Source organism: Perognathus longimembris, chromosome 13, assembly GCF_023159225.1.
Source record: "Perognathus longimembris pacificus isolate PPM17 chromosome 13, ASM2315922v1, whole genome shotgun sequence".
Classification (NCBI taxonomy): Eukaryota; Metazoa; Chordata; class Mammalia; order Rodentia; family Heteromyidae; genus Perognathus; species Perognathus longimembris.
The window spans coordinates 9,637,367-9,660,637 of NC_063173.1; the positions used below are offsets into that span (position 1 = coordinate 9,637,367).

Below are 23,271 nucleotides of genomic sequence, written 5' to 3' on the forward strand. Positions count from 1 at the left end.
ATCTGACTATTGTTAGTCTTTAATAATCATTCCCTAGGTAATCTCAATAAAAGCTTTAAATACCATCTGCATTCTCATAGCCTTCAAAGATCTATCTGCAGCTACACTTCTGGTTTACCAGTAGTGTTGTCTCAAGTAGAAAATTCAAAGTGATAGAAAATTAGAAAAGTTTCAAAAGAGAATTTCCTTTCTCTAGAGCAATCTTTAAGGGAAAATATACTTTTTGTAAAATGACTCCACTTTATTTAGTCCAAGGAAATGGATTTATAACTCTTCCATGTTCTGCCATGGCTTTTCTAAATTATTCTTAGGACTGTCTACACATCTTGGAATCTCTCTAGGCACAGCAGGCTAACATGGGCCCTGAGCACTACCCAGCATGGTAGGTCAGTGGAGACAGCTGAGGAGCTGCTGCTCCTCGCTTAAGTCTAATGGGATATCGATTTCCCCCAATTCCAGCAGGCTTTACCAAAAAATCAATACTTCACTAGCAGTGAAGCAGACAGAGATGAAATGGAAGGCCTTGGAAGGATAGGGCTGTCACCCACAAATCAAGGATGCCTCAAAGATGGCAAACAAGATCTATCAAAGAAGGCAAAGCACCACAAAACAGAGGACAGGCAAAATCGATACAGAAAACAATGAAGTAACAGAGGAGAAAGAAGGCAAACATGTCTTAATAATGAAACTCCTTTTAAAATAAGAAAGCAGCATTTCCCAGTGTTAAAAGGAAAGGGATTTGACACTGGTTTAGACACAAGAGAAAGAGCCATAGGACCTTTGTCTATATTTACTAAAGTAGGAAGTTGAGATCAAAATTACCAAGGTGAGTCAATCAGGCACAAATTTAAATCCTAGTGTTAATACTAGCTGGCTTGTTATGGGTAAAGTAATTATGCCCTGCTGTAGTTAACGTCCTATATTACAAAATGAATATAAACCAACACTGATTTTAAAATAAAATAAGAGAAATGAGGTGATCAAAAGTAAGGTAGATGTACAAAAATAGAATGGCCACTTCCCAGTTAAGAGCAGAAAGTGTGATCATTTCTTTTCCTTACCAAAATTCTGCAAGAAGAAAAAAAAGATCAAAGGAATTAAATATTTCAAAGACAATCTCAAGGATTAAGACAATGAGAAAGTATATATTGGTATGCGAGAAATTTCAATACAGTTTTAGAAATCTGGAAGTAATCAAGCAATAGTAGTGGGCTTATTAGTACATAGACAAAATGTGTAGAACGCTGGTGGCATGGCTTAGAGGTACAACACCACACTAGCAAGTATGAGGTCCAAGTTCAAACTCCAGTACCACAAAAAGGATGAATAATAAAGGTTGCATGGGGGAGAGGGGGACAATAAGAGAGGCAGCCCATTCCATAGCACCAGTAGGTGCCATGAGTCTCATAGAAAGGGCAGTTGAAATCAGAAAGACTGTTAGAAAGTCAGAATAGAGCTGTCATCCCCATTCCTTCTGCATTCTTCCACAGTGAACACAAACAGATCAGCCAGTATATCTCAAGTGAATTCATCCTATGAATAACCTTATGTTTTCATACGCAGAAACTATAACTAAAAATATGACAGTATAGAAGAGGGACTACTGGCATAGAAATCAGTAGGAATGGGAGAATAAAGACAATGGGATGGGAATGAATATGATCAAAGTACATAATATGTATATAATGAAAAGAGAATAAACTCATAAAAATTATAAAAGGGGAGAAGGATAAGAAAGAGTAACAGGAGGCATAAATATGATCCAACCACATTACATGCATGTTTGGGAATCTAAAAAAATTGTACAATTAATATGTATTAATAGAAATGTTTTAATTAAAGTGTCATGAGATTCAATAGACACCAACTAATGTCCCTCTGTAGATGGTGTGGGGCTGAAAAAGTCAACTGAAAATCTTCAATATCACTCAAGACCCCATAACTCGCCCTCCCTGGGAGAGAAGTATTCTGTAGAGAAGTGGTCTCCAGTATTTGGAAGTTCCCAGTGATTCCCAACCAGAACTGAAATCCACTTATCAGAAATCAACTTAATTTCATCAGGTGACACAGGCTCACACCTGTAATCCTAGCTACTCAGGAGGCTGAGATGTGAGGACCGAGATTCAACGTCAGCCTGGGCAGACAAATCTGAACAACTCTTATTTTCATTTAGCTAGAGAAAGAGAGGAAGGAAAGAAGGAAGGAAATGAAGGGGGAGGGAGGGGGGAGAGAAAGAGAGAGGGAAGGAAGGAAGGAAGGAAGGAAGGAAGGAAGGAAGGAAGGAAGGAAGGAAGGAAGGAAGGAAGGAAGGAAGGAAGGAAGGAAGGAAGGGGAGAGAAAGAAACCAGAAGTAAAAGTGCAGTTCAAGTAGTAGATCCTCAGCCTTGAGCAAAAATGATAAGCAAGAGTACAAGGTCCTGAGTTCAAGCCCCAGTAAAGGCACAAGGAAGGAAGGAAGAAAGGAAGAAAGAAGGAAGGAGATAGAAAGAAAGAGAAATTTGCACGATAGAAACAAGCTCTTCAAAATTCAAACTATGATTGCTAAAACTAGACAGTATATAAAAGACTCAAAAAACAAAATCTAAGAAATACACGGAGTTCAAAAAATTAAACTCTCAAAGAAACAACAAATTCAATTAATAAATGGGCTAGGGACTTAGAGACTTCTCAGGAGAGGGGAAAAAAAAAATGGCCTATAGACACATGAACACCTCTGGCCAGAAAGGAAATGCCAATCAAAGCAACACTGACATTCCACCTCACCCTAGTCAGAATGGCCATTATCAAGAAAATAAATAATAACAAATGCTGGTGGGAATGAGGCCAATGGGGAACTCTTTTACCCTGTCAATAAGAATAAATGCTTGTACACACACACAATAGAATTTTACCATCCATGAGAAGAAATGATATAGTACCATTCATAAGGAAATGGAAGACTTGGAATTATATTAATTGAAGTAAGACAGACCCAGAAAAACAAAGATTATATGGTTTCTCTCTCTAGTGGTAAACAGAATGTGCCTATAAACCTATAAGTAAACACCGTGGGTGACATGCAAGTAGTTACAAATGAATTAACTGAATTATAATAGACAGGATGGAGAGCTTAAACAGTATCAATTGTTAGAAAGACTAAAAGTCCAACAAAATTGACACCAAGAAATGGGTACTTGCAAAGGAGGAAAGAGGAAGAATTCAGTCAAGAACTCATTGTAGGGCTGGGGATATAGCCTAGTGGCAAGCGTGCCTGCCTCGGATACACGAGGCCCTAGGTTCGATTCCCCAGCACCACATATACAGAAAACGGCCAGAAGCGGCGCTATGGCTCAAGTGGCAGAGTGCTAGCCTTGAGCGGGAAGAAGCCAGGGACAGTGCTCAGGCCCTGAGTCCAAGGCCCAGGACTGGCCAAAAAAAAAAAAAAAAAAAAAAAAAAGAACTCATTGTATACACAGCAAAACTGAGAAATGTAAAGCAAGGAGTGGATGGAAGGGGGGGTAAGATGGTCACTTGAAGGGGTGACACAGATCAAGATACATGGTACTCATATACTGCTTTTTTTTCAGTGACACATCCCTTGTACAACTACTTATAGATAATAAAAAAGAATAAAATATGTCATACCACCATAAAAGTAGCTCAGAAATATATAACCATGAGAGCATATGCTTTGTTCTACCTTTATTAAAACTATTACTTTGTAAATATATCATTGACACGCATGCTATGTTTACTTTCTCATTATGAGTAATATATATGCAATTTTAAAAAAGAAATACACAGAATGAAATAAAAATTAAGAAGTGATGAAAATATGTGAGAAAAATCTGGGTTTACAGATGTAGTTCCAAGTCAGGGGTCCTAAAGAATGACAATGATAACAATAATACAAGGTAGAAAATGATCCAAGAAATACTATTTTTCAGAGCATGAGTTTCTAAGTTGAAAGACCTTACAGAATTCAGAAAAAGAAATGAAGAACAGTTCATTTAGACAGCATTAGGCTAGGAATAAAGAGATAAACACAAACAAAACAATAGAAGCTTTTCATACAAAACCTGAGATTCAGAATTACATAAAACCTCTACAGAGCAACACTAAGTGTTATGCGACAGTGGCACAATGCCTTCAAGCTAGAAGGAGAAATCACTTGAAACTTATTTCTTTCCCCATCCAGAGAATTGGAACCCTGTAAGGCTAAGAACAGGCATACATGAATATATCAAGGGCTGGGGGGGGGGGGGGGCAGGGCGGGGCGGGGGCGGGGGGGCGGGGGCGTCGGTGCAGCTTTTATTAAGCAGTTGTAGAGTGCTGTGTTCCAGTCAACTAAGGAATAGAATAAGGATCTAGGGAGAAAGCAGGCAACCCCACACAGCAGGACAGCCAAGACTAGTGCCAGGCTTGCACCTGGAGGCTACCTACACAGGACCTTCAAAACACAGTGGATTTACAAAGCAGAAACTGGGCCTGGAGACGACCAGAACAAAATTGTACTTAAGAGAATGGATAATTTGGTGGGAAAGTTTTAAAGAACATTAGGACTGAAATTTGACCCAGGATAAACATGAATGGCAAATTATGTAAGGGAATAATATTTTCTGGTTCAACTAACAGCATTGATAGAACTCCACTAGCAAGCTGTGATCATGGGGAAAAGTTAAACGCCAGTAAGGTAGTCCCTACCTGTAATCCTAGCTACTTAAGAGGCTGAGGCTTGTGGTAGAAAAATCCAAAAGACTCTTATCATCAATGAACCACTAGAACAGACAGACATTGTTAGGAAAATGAGGGAGAATGGATAAGGAATAGGCTGGATTTGATCGTCCACAGACGAGGGTTGTTTATTGAGGAGCAGCTTCCCGCGGTTTGGAGGTCGTGCGAGGAACTGGATTTGGGGGTGCGCTGATAGAGGGCTTAACAAGGAAGCAGAAAATAGAAAATGGGCTATGGTCTCTTGGGGGCTCGAGCAGGGCAATGTCCTTGACCAGGCCCAGAGTGGAATGCTCAACTGGGGTGAGGGGCTATTGTCCTCTGGGGACCAAGGGTGATGTCCTTGGCCAGGCCCAGAGGGGAATAACTGCCTGCCGACAGGCAGGGGGTCAAGCCTGTTCGTGCACACCTGGTGTCTTGCTTGACCTAGGAGAATAAGGCAGGAATCAGTTCTTCAGAAGGAGTGATAGCTCAAGTGGTAAAGCACCGGCCCTACGCAAAGGGAGAGCGCCAGGTCCTGAGTTCAAGTAGAAGTACAATAAAAATGAATGAATGAATGAGTGAATGAATGAATCAGTTAAACTCTCATATAGCATGGCACGTTATGAGCGGGGGGGGTAGCTAAATCTCTTAAATCATGAAAATGTAACATTGAACACATGGAATGAGAAAAAAATGAAATAGCTGAATAGAGAAAGCTGGGTTTGAAACTTAACTCTGCCACTTGCTAATCATATGGTCTTGGGTAAATCTTGTAATTTTTCTCAATGTTCACATTCTATGCTGTAGAATAATTATAACAATAATGTCTGTTTCGAATGATTTTGTGAGAAATATGTAAAATTAAGTTATCAATCAATCACACAGGGCAAGGTCCAGTTAAGAGAAGCGTGTCTGGCTGGGCATGGTGGCACACGGGTAATCTTAACATTTGGGATGCCGGTCAGGAAGATTGTGAGTTCCAGCTAGCCTAGGATACCTAACCACACTCCTGAAGAAACTCAAAAAAGGCTGGGTGCCTGTGGCTCACGACTATAATCCTAGCTCCTCAGGATGCTGGAAAATCAAGGCTTGGAACCAGCTGGGGCACATAAGAGAGAGTCTCTGAGAAATTCTTATCTCCAAATAATCAGCAAAAAGTGAAATGAACTGTAGAGCCCCAGCCATGGTGAAAAAGCGGATCAAGAGCACAAGGCTTAGAGTTTAAGTCCCAGTACCAGAAAAAAAAATGAAAAAGAAACCAAAGAAAGAAAAGAGAAAAAAAAAGTATGTACTTTATTAATTTAAGTTTTCACTTCCATTAAGATTCTTCATGGCATTTCCTTAGGCATTTTCTGATGTCTCACAGGAAATTTTAAGAGTACAGTAGTAGTATCATGTTCTTTTAAAAAAAATTTATTTTATTGTCAAAGTGATGTACAGAGATGTTACAGTTTCATACGTTAGGCCTTGGGTACATTTCTTGTACTATTTGTTACCTCCTCCCTCATTGCCCCCTCCGCCCTCCCCCTTTCCCTCTTTCCCCATGAGTTGTTCAGTTGGTTTACACCAAATGGTTTTGCAAGTATTGCTTTTGGAGTCGTTTGTCTTTTTATCCTTTTTCTCTTGATTTTGGTATTCCCTTTCACTTCCCTAGTTCTAATACCAGTATACACGGTTTCTCTGTATCTCAAATGAGATACAGAGACAGGAAGGGGATACAAGAGGATCATCAACAATAGAAGCTACGGTTTCACATGGCATGTGGAAAGTAATTACAACAGTGATGTAACAGTCGTTTCCATAACATGGAGTTCATTTCACTTAGCATCATCTTATAACACATAGTTATAAGATGAAAGGCTTGTCTGTTTCATAAAACCTAGGGATTCCAAAGTATGATTCCTAAGGCTCCACTGCAAAAGCTCCATTAAATAATTCTTCCTGATCCTTGAGGCCTCGGGGGACGCTGACCAAGCATCAAGGAAGTGGCTTCAAGTGCCAAGGTACCAGCTTTTCCTTCCAGCTCTCTTTCACAGAGCTGACCGCTTTTGTGGACCTTCACACTGCACAGTAGTTCTTTGCTTCGTGGGTTTTCTCGAGAAGACTGGGAAACTACTGCAAAGAAACTATGTCCACAATGACCAGTGGCTCAATCCTGGGTCACATTTTACCTGCACATATTTGAGGGCTGCTCTGGGAATGAATGAGTTTAATAGGCAAATGAATGAAATGTAAAAAAATACATGGAATAACTAGTACACTCCGATCCCCTCCATCCATCGATGACATTCGAACCAAGGCAGCTTCAGCTTTAACAAAACCACGCGTGGCCCTACATCACACATCTACTCAAGAATGCATCGCGCTCACTGGACTGGACCTGAAGCTTCAGTTTGTTGTCTCCATGGAAAATCACACACACACACACACACACACACACACACACACACACACACACAAAATCCTCCTGGAAGACTTTCTTTCATTTTTTAATTTTTTTTTATTTATTCTTATTATCTTTAAGTAACTGTACAAGGAGGATTCAAGTCAACGTATCAACATGTGAGTACAATGCGTCTTGATCGATGTCACCCTTCCATTGTTCTGCCCCAAATGCCCCAGACCTACTTATCACCTCAGGATCACCCTGCTATCATTTTCACACATGAACATTGAATATTAACACTATATTTGTCTACCCTTCCTCTTTCCATTCTGTCCCTGCCCTCCCTCCCTTTGATCTATCCATACTGTTTCTTTATTAATAAAAAAAAAAGGAAAAAAGACAAATGTGACAAGGAGTGTGTGCAGCTGAAATGACAGTAGCAAAAACAAATAAGAAATATGAAAAAACAAGACTATGAGGGCAAAGCTGCAAAACTCTGGTCCTGGAGGAGAAAGCTGGACCTGGTTAAATAATTAGATCTGCAGGCTCATGTGAAATTCTTATGGGAAGCTTACTAAGACAAGCACTTGGGGCTCCCTGTCAAGACTGAGGGCATTGAGTGAGGATAGCTATGTCGCTCACCTGCATCCCCTTAGCTTCTCTTCTCTATTTCCCCTTCCACACAGCAGGGCATTGTAAGCTCCCCTGGCTGTGTAAAGTGTCTGGAGAGCTTGCTGGATGACAGGAGTTATATAATGTAGCATCCTTTGGGGAAATATAGCAGTAATTTAATTTTTTCGCTTCCACAGGGCTAAGGATAGAAATATCCCACAAGGAACAGGGGAAAGCATAGGCAGTAAAAGAATCTTCTGAAAGGATCTAGGATAGAGTGCAGCCAGTGAGCCTCTTCTGTCTAATAACCACTGACCATCTGACCCCTCAATGCTAGCTACTGCGCGGGTGGGGGGGAGGGGGGAGGAGCACGTGAACCATACAGCAATGTACGGCCCACTAAGAAATAGTTTTAGGCCCGGTGCCAGTGGCTCACACCTGTAATCTCAGCCACTCAGATGGTGGTGCCTAGACAGAAAAATATGCAAGACTCTTGTCTCCAACTAACCAGTAAAAATCCAGACATGGGGATGTGGTTCAAGTGGTAGAGCATCAGCCTTGAGGGAAAAAGCTAAGGGATAGTGCTCTGGCCCTAAATTCAAGCCACAGGACTGGCAAAGAAGAAAGACAGGGAGAAAGGAAAGGAAAGGAGGGAGGAAAAGAGGGAGGGAGGGAGGGAGGGAGGGAGGGAGGGAGGGAGGGAGGGAGGGAGGGAGGGAGGGAGGGATAAGCAAGCCTTTTAACATAAGTAAGGAGAGAAGCAGCTATCAGATGTCAGTCATGGATAATGTTCAAGATGAGTCATAAGGAAGAGTAAAAATGGTGCAGGAAGGTAGGAGGCATGTTCCATCAGGAATAATACAAAGGCCAAGAAGAGGTTCCTTCCGGCCTTTGTCCTGCGTAAGATTGACATCAAGACAAAGATGAAGTAAAGGTATCATTGAAGAGGCAACGTGGCCTTAGCAGAGCTTTCTATCCACTGGAAGGAGGGGTTTCCAAAGGACAGGTAACATGACTTGTTTAGGGGTGTGTGTGTGTGTGTGTGTGTGTGTGTGTGTGTGTGTGTGTGTGTGTGTGTGTTCAGTGTCCAAGTCAGATGACCACATTTGCAGAGAAGCAGGCGGGCTGACTTGGAAGGTGTGAGGTATTATCTGAGTAGTACAAAGGCAAGGATGAAGAAGAAAAGTGAATGTTTAATTGGAAGGAGAAGTTATGGCTAGAGGTAGAGCTCCAAGCACCAAATTGACTCTAGGGATAGAATATGGCTGGATTCCTGGATCTAAGGGAAGACACGGTCTACTAATCTAGTCATACTTTGTACCCATCTGTGCCCAAGCAATATTTTCATTCCCAAATGCCCCAGAATGCTATCGGATTTCTTTATCAGCCACAAGTTTACATAGGCCTTTTAGTGCTTCAGATGATGTTGGGAGCAGAATAGAGCCTTAGGAGCAACTTTAGTTCTTGATATTATCGAAAAAAAGCAATACATTGATCTTACTATCTTAGAAGATTTTTTTGGAAATAATTGCGATAGAAGCAGGGAAATAATTAACAAAAAAAAAGTGCAAAGACAGAAATCTTACAAAGACTTCATAGTGATCCCCTCTGGCCTAGCTTCCTCTTACATGGCACCAGGGAGCTCATTACCCCCCTCTGAACAACTCATCTACCTTCAGGATAGAGCTGGTACTGTCCTTCGCTCAGTCTACATGAGCTCCACGAACTCTCACCATTTTACAGCTTGGATTCTTTCCCACACTAAGCACAGGGAGACCCACTGCCACGAGGATCATTCCCAAGTGTACACGCTCACTCTTTAAAAAGATACATGGAGAACAATGAACCAACCCTCCACAGGCATTTTTGCCAACTCATCTGCTTACAAAAGTTCTTGCTCACAAGAACTCTGAACTCCTTCCTATTCCTGATAATCTACTCCAACAAAGAATCCTTGCCTCGCTAATAAATGCTGTCCTTCAAGAATCTTCAACTGCAAGAGATTTTTCTGAAGATTCCATTTTAGAAGCCTTTAAGCCATTCAAAGCACCAGGAACTTGAAATAGTCTGTATTTCAGTGGGTACGTTTTCCCAGGAAGCCTCTGAAATGTGTGAAGAATTATTGCCTACGTATGTATTATTTTTTGAAAACTAATCATTTATTGCATATGAACTACCTTCTAGGCACTTTATGATTATTATCACTAATTCTTACAACAATATTATGAAATATTACTCTATAAAAAGAGGTTAGTTGTGATTTAGGATCATACCCAAAGCTGCACAAACTCTACTAACCTTAGGGAGGCATTCTACATGATTAAAGACCTGTACTTTCCATCTTGGCCAGAGTACCATGTTTCTATATCGTGTTCTCCAACTCTGAACCCCACAGAGACCCTAGCTCCTGGCATCTGTTGAGGTATAGTCTGTTTTTCTGAGGGCAGAAGAAATCAGTCACTCAGAGACATTTATGTTGCAGCCTCACCTCAAGGCAATGACCACTTATCAGAAGACAGGCCTGCGGTGGCCAGATCAAGTGCTTTAGGTAGGAAGTATCATTCTTCCAAAGGCAGAGATAGAAGGGGAAGGAGATTCTAAGCATGAAGGAAAACCCTTGAAAAGGCACCAGGGTAAGAAATAACAGAATCCTAAAAAAATTCAAGTTTACTGAGGCTGATGTAAAGTATGTGGGAAACAGAGAGAAGGCGGAAGTTTCACTGTGCATCAACTCCAGTTCCTCAGCATAAACCCTTCAGAATGAGAATTCTCAGTAGAATTTAGAAGCCTAATCTCAATACTCAATAGTTTCTTAGTTAACCAACAAAAAACAAAGGATAACCCTATTTGTCTCTACTTAAAAAGAAAATAGTGCCAGTAGCTCATGCCTATAATCCTGGCTACTCAGGAGACTGAGATCTGAGGATTGCAGTTCAAAGCCAACCAGGGCAGGAAAGTCCATGAGACTCTTTATCTCCAATTAACCACCAGAAAACTAGAAGTGGTTCTGTGGCTCAGGTGGTAGAGCACTAGCCTTGAGCTGAAGAGTTCAGGGACAGCACCTAAGCCCAGAGTTCAAGCCCCAAGGCTGATAAAAGGGAAAATAAAGAGGAACATAGTAACTAAGCAGCAGCAAGACTCTTTTTAAAACTAATGCCTTTTCTTTAGGGAATACTCAAACATAAAGCAACGTACCTAGAATTTCCCACAAGTACTACTATGCTTTAGCCGAAATAATTCTTTGTTGGGAATGACAATGGAGTGGGTGCAACTGTGCAAGATAGGGTATAAAGATAGGGTCCCAGACTCCACCGACTTTATGTTGCTAAGGAGCAGATCCAACCAACTGTGACATCTCTAGACATTGTCATGCCTGGTGAGACAGGCAAAAACTATCTCATATTAAGATCATAATTAATAGTGAAAAAAATTATTTTAAAAAATCTTTCATGCCCTGTGAACCCTGCTCTGTTCTCGTTGGGTATGTGGGCACAAGACTTGTCTTAATTGTCTCTGGGCCTGTTCCCACTGGGTCTCTGGGAGGGAGGAGATATCTGAAAGGGAGGCTTACCTTTGAGTTCATTTGTGCTTGATTTCTGAAGATTCCCTTCTTCTAAAGCCAGGGATTTACTACCTTTCCTCTCTCATACATGCTCTCATTTCATTGGGAAAATGAAATTTAGACCATAAAAATGTCAATTGCCGGGGCTGGGGATATAGCCTAGTGGCAAGAGTGCCTGCCTCGGATACACGAGGCCCTAGGTTCGATTCCCCAGCACCACATATACAGAAAACGGCCAGAAGCGGCGCTGTGGCTCAAGTGGCAGAGTGCTAGCCTTGAGCGGGAAGAAGCCAGGGACAGTGCTCAGGCCCTGAGTCCAAGGCCCAGGACTGGCCAAAAAAAAAAAAAAATGTCAATTGCCTCAGGAATCCTATTTAGGAATAACATCACGGAAATAAATACAATGATGAAGAAAGCCCAGATGTTTGGCAATGGCTGAGGAAAACATCCATATGCAAAGGCCCTTCCTTGTTCAGCTCCCTCAAAAAATCTAGGGAAACTGTTCAGTTCCAACCATTTCTGCAGGTTGATCTGAAATGTACCCCCACTCCTGGAAAAAAAACACCACCATGTATTGAAAGCTTTTTTCTAGTGTAGCAGAGTTCAGAGCTCTGTCTATTGGGAATACTGGGAAGTGATTACATCATGAAGGAGCTGAATCATCAATGGATTGATCAAGTCATGAGTTAATAATATGATGACATTACTGAGAGGCAGTAGAAACTTTCAGAGATATGGCCTAGTTGTAGTAAAGGCATGCCCTGGAAATGTACCAGTAATTGAAGATAAGCGGGTCATGGACTTTCCTACCTGAGCTGGCTTTGAACTATTATCCTCAGATCTCAGCTTCCTGAGTAGCTAAGGTTATAGGTGTGAGCCACCAATACCTTGTTGAACCACATTTTATTTCCTAGTCGACTATATGTCAACTGCTTAATGAGTAGTTATTATATATAATAAGGCCAGTTAGACAACAGCTGCAATGTAGTACACTGTGGTGAATGAGTAGCTGTGCTATGCAGTTAGCACTTCTATATTAAAGTCTCAACTCCACTACATACTAATCTACATACATACTAATCATCATAATTTCTAATTTAAACTCTAATCTCCTTATCTGTAAAATAAGTTTGTAAGCTTGTTTTGATGGTGATATAATATGAAGCCACTAACATAGTTCCTAACTAAAGAGAAGCTATTGTTCTAAACATCAGTAATGAACTTTAAAGTAGATGAAAATAGTTCATGTTTTATAGCCCATAAAGACTCTGCTGCATATTTTTGACTAAAGTAGAAGGCAGAAGCAGCCAACAATAACTTGAAAACCAGTGCACACAGCTGTGTTCCAATAAAATGTTGTGAACAATGGAAGGAGAAGGCCATATTGGGCTAACAGACAGGTACTTATTCTAAGCTGCCCACATTTTAATCAGTTGAGCTAGAGTTGTCCACTAGTGGCTCAAGCTTATATCCTAGCTACTCAGGAAGCTGAGATCTAAGGATCATGGTTCAAAACCAGCACAGGCAGAAAAGCCTGTGAGTCTTATCTCCAATTAAACAGTAAAAGGCCAGAAATGGCACTGTGGCTTAAGTGGTAGAGTGCCAGCCTTGAGTGAAAAAGTCAGGTGATAGCATAAAACTGTGAGTTCAAGCACCGCCATTGCACAAAAAAGGAAATTGATTATAAAAAAAGGAATAATAAAAGAGGAAATTGATAAAAGACTCTTGAAGCCAGGCACCGGTGGCTCACACCTGTAGTCTGAGTTTCTCAGGTGGCTGAGATCTGAGGATCATAGTTCGAGGCCAGCTCAACTGAAAAGTCCCATGAGACCCTGATTCCCAATTAACCACTCAAAAACCAGAAGCAGCACAGTGATCAAGTGGTACAACACTAGCTTTGAGCACAAAGAGGCTCAGGGACAGTGCCCAGGCCCTGAGTTCAAGCCCTCAACTGGCAAAAGAAAAAGACTTTTGAACAAGGCAGTGACAAAATCAAAATGACCCTCTGGGAGGTCGGGTAAAAGAGACTTCTCGAATGTAAGTCTGAGAATGAGCTACTTTGATTGTCTAAGCCAAAGACAGAGACTGCACTGTAAATGATGAAAACGCTAGCCGGCAGGGCAGACGCTCAGGGGACACCCTCTCGTGGTCGGCTGCTCTCTTGCAATGCCTTGGTCATTGGCTGGATCTCAGATTAACTAGTAAATTGTGAGCATAGACCTGGAAAATCTTTAGAGAACTAATTAAAGATCTTAAAAGTGCTATTGTTAGTTCACACTGATGCTTAAGCAGATGTGTAGCTTGAATTGAAGACTCTTGTGCTTAAGCTATTCTTAAATTCAAGAAAAGATTTCATGTGGGCATTTAGAACCTGTCAGAAGCAATGATTCAAATAGTTGTACTACAGACTGGTGGTGATTATGGGAGCTGATCACAACGATTAAAGAAGCCATATTGGTACATTATACCTTTTAACTTGCTCTGGTTTTAAGACTCAGATTAGCCTCTTCTTTTCATGCCTCTAGCCAGACTGGCTAAAAAATACAAGGTTAAATCTGTTGTGGACGATGAGGTCGGTGGAGTTACTCACTACTACATCCTACAGCCCCTCTGAACACTGGAGAGGGATGCTTAAAGTTTGAGTATCTACTTTTCATAGGCCCAGGTTGGAAAAGAACACCATCTTGGGCCTAGTGTATACTCATAGCACAGGTCCAGAAGCAAAGGGACCTCAACACAATTTGTGCTAGTCAATAAATGCATAAGTGACCATTACAATTTTTTGAATACTTCCACATTTGAAAATTGGAAATAATCAGAGATAGCCTACTACTCAACCTAAATATAAAAGGATTTCAAGTAATATGCTACACTCAATACATTTAAAAGGTATCGGAATAGCTATCTCCCCATCTCAAGTGCAATTATCTATGCATTTTCCACTTGTGTATTACATTTTATAACTGTGTATTTTCTAGAGGCCTATAAAATAAATGATGTGTAATACTACTCCTCAAGCAGCTTCTAGAAAACCAGTCAGTTTTTAACTTCTATGTATTTCAGATCTCATGGCAATTGAGAAAGCAATTACAAAAAGAGCTCACTAAAGTTAATGAAACACAGATAAGTTTCCTTTTACAAAAGAATTCTAAGCCAGCATTCCCCATACTTTATGTAGCTCCCAGTGTTCAACATGGCCCAAGTGTTTAGGAACTATTGCATGGTATTTGGAGAAAACAGTAACAACAACAACAAAAAATGACAAAAACATTATTTATAAAATACACCAACACTTTAGAAATCTACACTGAATACAGGGCACATCTTGATTTTGAAAAGGAATAAATAATATATGTTGGAATCAGAGAATTAAGTTGGAAATTATACAGTTTTATAGGACTCAGACTTCACTCTTTTCTTTCTTTAGAATAGTACACTATAAGGTCTACTTTACAGTCATGCTATCAGTTAAATAAATTTGTTCGCATAACAATATTGCATCCGAAGGGGAAGAACAGTGGAAGAGGAGACAGTGACCAAAATGCATTGTACTCATAAACTGACTTCTGGAATTGAAACCCCTTTGCATAACTACTTAATAATAACAATTTAAGAATATATCACACAAAGCTATAGACAACAGTAAGAAACATAGTGTTTATACTGAATATAAAAAGCACACATTAGAATATTAATGCAACGTCCCTCAGTAAGAATAGCGATTGTTTCACTTCGTTTTTTCATATGTACTGTGGTCTATAGTCTCATATGCAAGGTACAGAAGGTAATGTTGGTTAGTTAACTAGGAGTTTACTCAAAGGATGCTAAGGAGCTAGCAGAGATATTAAGATGGCATCTTGCATACAGATGTCCTTATGGCCTCGTCTGGTGGTGGTAGCTATGCAGGAGAGATAAGAGAATTATAGTCTGAAACTAGCCCTGGTAAAAAGTGTGTGACCCTATCTGAAAACTGAACTAAGTCAAAAAGGACAGAGCCACAGCTTAAACACCTAGGCTAGTAGGCACAGGCCCTGGGTGTAGACAGCACAGCAACACACATCCAGACAGGTGGCTCTGCTTTATAAACTGCTAGGCTCCCCTAGGCAGCATGTGTTAAGAGTGTTTGCACCCATTTTCAAGGGAAACCTTTGTTTATGTTTTTTGTTTTGTCATCCAAGTAATATTCACTTCATGAACATGAGGTGAAAACATTCCCTCCTCTTCTAATTGCTAGAAAAATTCATGTCAACAATAAAGCCAGCTAACACCTAAGATTTTCTTTGTGAAATTTTTAAATTACAAAATTTAACTTTCAATTAAAATTAAAGATAAAGATAAATAATCCAAGTTATTTATCTCTCATTGAGTGGACTTTAGTACTTTGCTTCTTTTTGAGAAACTGATCCATTTCGTCTAAGTTAATAAAAGCATTGACATAATATTTTTGAACAAATACTTAAAGAGAACTTAAAAATAAAATTGAGTTTAAATTAAAAGTAAAATAAAAATGTAGAAAGAAAGAAATGCCCTAAGGTGGAATTTGCTCAGCTACCACAAGACACTGGGTCTGTTACCTTTAAACTCTTATGGAACTCAACGTGGACATAACTGTTCTTGGGTCTATTAATGATTCTGTGTTTTCCCAAACCACATATTCTGCATTTCACCTTGTACATAGAGCTGCTCACTTCTGAATCCATAGAATTGACAGAATCTAGGTCATATGCTTGTGTACCAGTTCCAAAGGAGACAAAAGAACAAAGTTTTATGGGTTCTTTCTGTGTCAGTAACTAGAAATTCCCAAAAGATAATAAGTAGAGTTATGAACAGTTAGAAAGCCAGAAAACACCATAGTGTGAAATCCATTTTTTAAAACAGTCTAATACCATCTCAGTGAGAAGTCAATTTTTCATTTTCTCAGCAGAAGGATACACATGAACGTCTTTGCTTTTAGTCTCAGGCAGAGACCAAAATTGAGTAGACTTTAATGTAATAAAGCTCTTTCCCAGAGTACCCATTGTTCATAAAACAGTGAGAGAAGGTGGGCCTGAAAATGTCACTATAACTAGGATAGTAATGCCCAAAGAAATGTACCCGGAATAGAACCAGAGGATGAGGAAGAAAGAGCAGGTGCATATCTTCTTCCTCTGAATTAGAGTCTTATCCCCATTATTGCAAAGATACAACTTGCTCCATTATTTCACAACTACAATGGCATTGCTCTGGTGTCCAATTTCTGTAAACAGCCAAGCCCAGAGCACAGCACTCTGAAAGCAAGATGCAGTAGAATGAACAAGGTTACAATTAGAAACAGATGAAACAAGGCTAAATGGATTCTTCCAATAAGCACTTGTTATATGCATCAGAGCCAGATATGGACAGTGAAACCCAGACCATAAGATGGACTGTGGATACACAGTGCAGTGAGAAAGAGGGGGAAGGGAGGGGAGGCAGAGGAAGGGAAGGAGGGAAAGAGGGAGGGAGGGAGGAAAAGGTAAGAAGGGGGCAGGAGAGATGTTACAAGTCTAGAAGGTTGGTAAGTGTGGTTAGAGAGCAAACCCAAAAGTTGTATATGGTGAAGATTCAGGGCATGGGCATTACGCATGCACCAGGTAAACTGGTTAGTAAGTACAGAGCTCAGTCAGCACCTCAGACAGACTCATGAAACGACTCCAAACTTTGAAGATATATTCGAAAGACAGAGCATAGTCCTCAACTTCAACAGACAAGTCGATCCCAACCCATAATATAAGGACTGAATCTGGTTATAGGAATACATAAAATATGCATCTCAGGTAAAATGGGTTGAACTCCTAATCTATAGGCTGACCATATAAGTTTAAATCACAAATTAAAAATAGGAAACTCTTATTAATAGTGTTGCTAGGAAAATATACATACAAGCCAGGAATGTTTTGGACAAATTGAAATATGTGATGACCCAGATTATAAATTACCTGGAGAATCCACAGGTAACATTCTTAGAAATAGAACAGGGAGAGGAAACAATGTGAAGGTGATACATAAAAAATTATTGTTTAGAAAAGGTTATTTTTTCTTTGCTTTGTTTTCAGTATTGGAACAGATGAAGTGGAAAACTGAAGTATACCAGAATACACTCACTTCTTATGTCTTTTTTATTTCACTATGAGGAAATAACAGTAATAGTCATGAAAACCTCCAGGGCACATTACTGTTGGTGATGGCAGAGTAAGAATGTAAGTTTCCCTCAGTAGTGAGGACCATGGCAGAATGGAGGCAAGTTTCAATGACAAGCTCATCTAACACTCCACTGGTCTCAGATCCAAAGCAGGTTAGGCTAATGATGATAATGATGATACCCACAAGGTTCACACAAGGTCTGTCGATGGAAACAGAGGCAGAGGATACGCTTTGGACCTGTGAGAAGTTTCAGGAAATCAGATGTCCTTCACCAGTCTGAGGAACATGTCACTCAAGAGTTCTCTAATCCTTTACAGATTCACTAAGAGAAAGCCTTTTGGTGGGAAACATTCCATTTCACCAACAGAAAGATCATTTGATTTGAGCCTTAGTTTTGTCATTCTAATGCTGCATTCAAGGAGTTAGCAGAACTTCCATACAGGCTTTTGAAAAGTTTTTCCAATGACTTGACACTCTACTTTGCCAATACTACAGTGTTAGTCCTCAGATTGTAATCCTAGCCAGGCATCCTATTTTCATCAAGAAACTCAGAAAGATGGGCTTCACTGCTGGGTGTCTAGAGGGCACAAGTGCTGGCTCTGGGTTCTATCCTCTACAAGGAGGGAGGTCTTATGCTTTTTTCATCATGTTGTCAACTCCACGCTCTCTCCTATACCACACGGACTCTCTTCAATGATACACGAATCGAGATTTGAAGGATTAGAAGTCCAATACCTAAGTGTAAGGGTCAGCCATGCCTGAAGTGAATAAAATCATGTTCTGAAACTTACAGAGTTTAACATTGCTATGAACGAACAAAGAATGTCAGAATGTAATGGGGGTTGAAAAAAAGTTGAGAACTCTTTTTTAACCTAGAAGACATTTCAATCTTTCCCATAAGCCTCTTCCTTTCCCTTTCTGCTTCTTAACACTTAATCACTAAGCAACACACTCTATATTTTGTTTATGTTGTGTTGTTTTTATCAAGATGGCAAGGTTCTCTTTTATAAATACATATACTCTCAATGCCCAGAATGCTTGGCTAGCCTGTGACATATATTCAATGATACATATTGAATGCATGAATAATGGAAGACTTCCTTCCACATACACAACATATAGTGTAGCTTGCTCTTAAATATAAAACAATCAATGGAGGAAAGTTCTCCAAGATGCTCATCTTTCCTTCCTCTATCTAGAAGCCTCTGCACTGCATAGTGACTTCTCAGAAGAAGACAGTTTGAAGGAAATGTAAAATCTTGATGCTGTACAATCATCTAAGGGAAGGAGGAGATTGTATGAATCGACTCCCATCTTGGTTTCAAAAAACAAAATGCAGGCTAACATCACAGAAAGCAAACCGGACACTAAAAACATGTCATATTTGTAAACTTTGGGTAACTTAATCTCATCTCAGTTTTGCTCTTCCTATTTCCCTTTATAGCAGTAAATACTTCAGAGTAATAGAAAAACTGAAAAATAAAAAATGATAATTATTGACTAACCCATTGTAAGAATCTGAAGAAATATTGGAAATAAAGAACTCTCAAAGGAAAAGAGAAAAAGGCATGTTACAACAGTAGAACTTCAGAATGAAGAAAAATCTTGTAGGAACTGAAGAATAACTTTCCAAAGACAAGATAATGGCTCTCTCCTCTAATCCCAGCTTCTTAGGAGAGTGAGATCTGAAAATCAAAGTTCCAAGATAGACCAGGCAGTAATGCCCATTAGACTCTTATCTGGAATTAACCACCAACCACCAAACAACAGGGAGCAAACCTGTGGTTCAAATGGCAGAGCACTAGCCATGACTATAAAAAAATAATAATAATAAAAAGCCAAGAGACAGCACCCAGGCCCTGAGTTCAGGCCACAGTATCAGTGCCAAAAACATGAAAAAAAAAATAGGAAAGGGCTTAATCCGTGATAGTAGTGATGATAGTTAATTCCTAACCTTCTCAGTCACTGCCTTGACATAAGAAAGAACATAAACAATTTAGGAGTGATAAATCACTAGACAAACACATTATTATCCTTCTGATGATGAAAGTGATGTGTCATTTTCTTTGTGAGTCTTGCCTACAGTAAGCTTAGCCTTGAATGGTCACATTACCTTAGCTGATGTTTCAAACCATCCTACGAAGCCATGCTCCTTGCAGAACTGGTCCATTTTGAGGCCGTTGTTTATAAGCACATCCTTCCCCTGATCACATTTGTTGGCCAGTAACACCACTGAAACTGGTTTGCCATTAGGGAGAGTTAATTTCGAGTCCAAATCATTTTTCCACTTTGCCACTGCTTCAAATGTGGCTGGCCTGGTGACATCAAAGACAATAAACGCACCCATAGCCTCTCGGTAATAGACTCGTGTCATGTTTCCAAATCTTTCTTGACCTAGAACCAAACAAAACAGAATTAAAAACTTACTAAAAATCAGAGACTGATGCATATATTGTAACTTCATAAAGCCACCAGGATAAGCAGTTTCACTGCTAATCTGTAAAGAGTAAAATAACTATGCAGTCCTGCAGATTTGCTCTTCTTCTTTGAATCCAAAAGAAAATGCTTTCAATGAGCAAAAATACGTACCGAGAAAGTAGTGTGTACCACATAATTGCTTAACATTGCGCTAGTACAAGATCCCACTATTCACTTGAGGCTATTTCCATTCCAATTAATTGAAATGAAATAAAGTTTTAAATTCAATTTTTGGGCCACACCAGCCAGTGGTCTACGAGTGCGTGGCTCAGGGACACTGCAGTAGGTAACAGGATGTTGGTCTCTACATAAGAGTTGAGACCACCGAGTTCATTCTTGTACTGGAGTCTGGAGAAGACACGATATTATGCACAGTGTCCTGTAAACATGGGCTATAATGATTGAAACAGGAAGATACTGTAAAATATTAATATGTGAAAATATAAAGATCCAGAGAGCGAGTCGAATTAACACATATAAAGCACACAATACCTTAGAACTACTCAAAATTTAAGTTTTCATTGCCTCTTATTCGGGATTCTAAAAATATAGTAGAAATGCAATGTAGATTATGAAATTAGAGGTCCAGGCTATGGTTTCTAACAAAAAATTACAGGAATTTCAGCTGCATGTGAAAAGTAAACAGAAGTTGGCACCCGCAGCTCATGCCTGTAACTCTAGCTACTTGGGATGCGGAGACCTGGCGGTGTGAAACCGGAAGCCAATCGGGGCAAAAAGAGAGCATGAGACTCCATTTTTCAAGACAGCCAGAAGAAGTGCAGCTGGTCGTGCAGCTCAAGCGGTAGAGGCCAACCTAGTCAATTTGAGGGCCTGAGTTCAAACCTTGGTATTGGCAAAAAAAAAAAAAATCCTATTACTTCGAATTCTGTGTACTAGTGACCACTGATGACAGCAACTAGTCAAGACTAGGTATATATTTCTTGAACCCAAACTCTAATAGCATGCAACCATAAGCTTTTAATTCTGATTTGGGCATGCTAAGCCTGAGATGTACATTAGAAAATGCAGGTAAATATAGCCTCTAAGAAAAATGTATCCAATATTGAGAACAAATTTTGATGGCTGGTAAATTTTAATATAAATTATCAAAATCTATTTTTGTGCATTACACTGAGATCAGAATCCCTATGCAATATGCAGAATCCCTAGGCAATTAGTGAAAATGTTTGAATATCTACAGCTCAGGTGCTGGTGTTTTTAAACATGTGTCACTGAAAAGAATAGTATTTCACCAGACAGCACATGACAATTCTCAAATATTTCTTATGCATGCCACGGAAACATTTTTAAAAATTCCCACACTCATCTAGTCAATGATGGAAAAGGATTTAAAAAAAAACACCTTTCCATATGACATATAACCCACAGATGAACTTTCATTTTCCCCAAAGGAGTTTTAATTATTGTTCCTTTGTTAGTGTTTGAGGAAAAAGTGGTTCCCTTTGATACTGTGCTGGGTGGCCATGACATTCAGAAAGCCAGGGGAAGAAAGCCCTCTGTGATCATTCAGAACTCCAAAGGCCTCCGGGCTTCGTGAAGGATGTCTCATGATCTCTTTCAGAAATCTAATCAGATGAAGGGCAGAGTCATGGGTTATTCAATCATCTGCTTGTCCAGAGGTTTTTCAGGGTGCAGTAGGCAGCTCTGAGAAATAAGAACTTTACATTTTACTATGTAGCCAAGGGGTCATTTTAAGACTGCAGAAAAAGCAACTGAGTCTTTCCATAGAGATGCCAAAGGAAAATGTGCATGTACATGAGATTGTGAGCGCATGTCTATCAGATCAGATACGAAAGGAGACGACTGCTGGTTTCTAGAAAGAAGATCTTTGTAAAGGGAGGTCCCTGGACCAGCTCGCTTGGACAGTTTATATTTGTGGCATTCCAGCAAGGGGTCACATTCAGATCAGAGCATTTCTAGTACTCCCATTCTATCCTTCCTTAGTCAGCTGATAGCCCTCTCTGCTGTTTTTTATTTAAAGAGTGCTAGACATGTGACTCTTAGTGAGTGCCTACTTCCTGGCAGACTGAGGTCTGAGCGACTCATCCTGGGCAAATTTACTTTCAAATGGAATACCTTTTGGCAAGACATCACCTATTCAACACATATTGAAGGAGGCCAGGCTCTGTGCTTTTGGTGGCTAATTATGTAGGGGCTTTTGTTCATCAGGAACTTGGAAATTACTGCTGAAAATAGTTAACTCACCACAGTGACTTCTCTTAGTTTCTAAACACACCCACGCAGTGTGCATATGGCTCCGGATTCAGTGTCTAGCTCTGATGGGTCTTAATGTCAAAGCAATCAGCAGACAATCCAATGGCTGCTGAAACCATCTGCATAACCTCCTGGCAAAACGCACAGGACGGATGAGGCAGAGGACCAGGGGTCGTAATTATAAGCAAGACGTGAACAAACCAGACCACACTTACGCAGATGCACCTTTCTCCCTGAGTCTGTTTTCTGGTGTGTTAAATAAAGTCAATGTGGCTGATGTCTAAGGACTCTTGTGGTTCTCACTGCTTAGATTAAATTCAACCATGACCTTCTTTCCCAACAGCTTGAAATGGCCACTTGGTGTTAAAGCCTGAGCTGAAAGTACACAACACGTCACTGCCACAATATGCACTTCACAACATTTTCAGGTCATAAGTACTTTCCTGTAGTTGTTTTCAGTAAGCACAACCAAGTGGCGTATCTTCTCGACAGGCATCAAACCAATGGCAGGAAGTGGAGCATGCTCTCTGGGATACTTGGCACTTTACAATCCGATCCGAACCAACTAGCATTGTGACTTCACCCTGCTCAGCCACCGTTTCGGCATGGGTAAGCTAAAGGAGCTAGAAGGAACACTCTAGATAAATTCACTACGCCTCAGGGAGCCCCATCTTCTAGAGGCAGGAACTCATTTCCCCACCTCTCACTTCTGTGTCTCACAGCTTAGTTCAGCATCAACACAATCATCTGGAGTGGGTCCCTCCAACTCAGTCCTCATTCCCTCATCCACAGGGTCTCTGCTGTCCTGCCCTACTTTACGTTGGAAGTGCCTCTGCCCATTGGCACTGCCACGATTCTAGTCTAGCCTCATCACTCCTCACCTGGACACCTACCAGTGCGCAAACTCTTGTTCACCTGTCCCCTTCCAGGTACATATAATGTCTCCCCAGATAACATAAATATAAATATTACTTTACAAGCAGGTACTCTGTCACCCTTGCTACTCAGAACTGAGATCCAGGGGATCATGACTCAAAGCTAGCCCTGAAAGAGAATCCCCCAAGACTCTGTCCAAAATAATCAGCAAAAATGGGGCTGGGGTGGGCTGGGGATATAGCCTAGTGGCAAGAGTGCCTGCCTCGGA

At 40.3% G+C, this 23,271-nt stretch overlaps 1 protein-coding gene across 1 annotated transcript in view; it reads right to left on the reverse strand.

The window, feature by feature from the left end:
• Rab38 (RAB38, member RAS oncogene family) overlaps window positions 1-23,271 on the reverse strand; it is a 57,502-nt gene that overhangs the window by 19,362 nt on the left and 14,869 nt on the right. Inside the window, exon 2 of the mRNA XM_048360706.1 lies at window positions 19,528-19,808. Coding sequence (XP_048216663.1) covers window positions 19,528-19,808 — 281 coding nt within the window. The remainder of the gene's footprint in view (window positions 1-19,527; window positions 19,809-23,271) is intronic.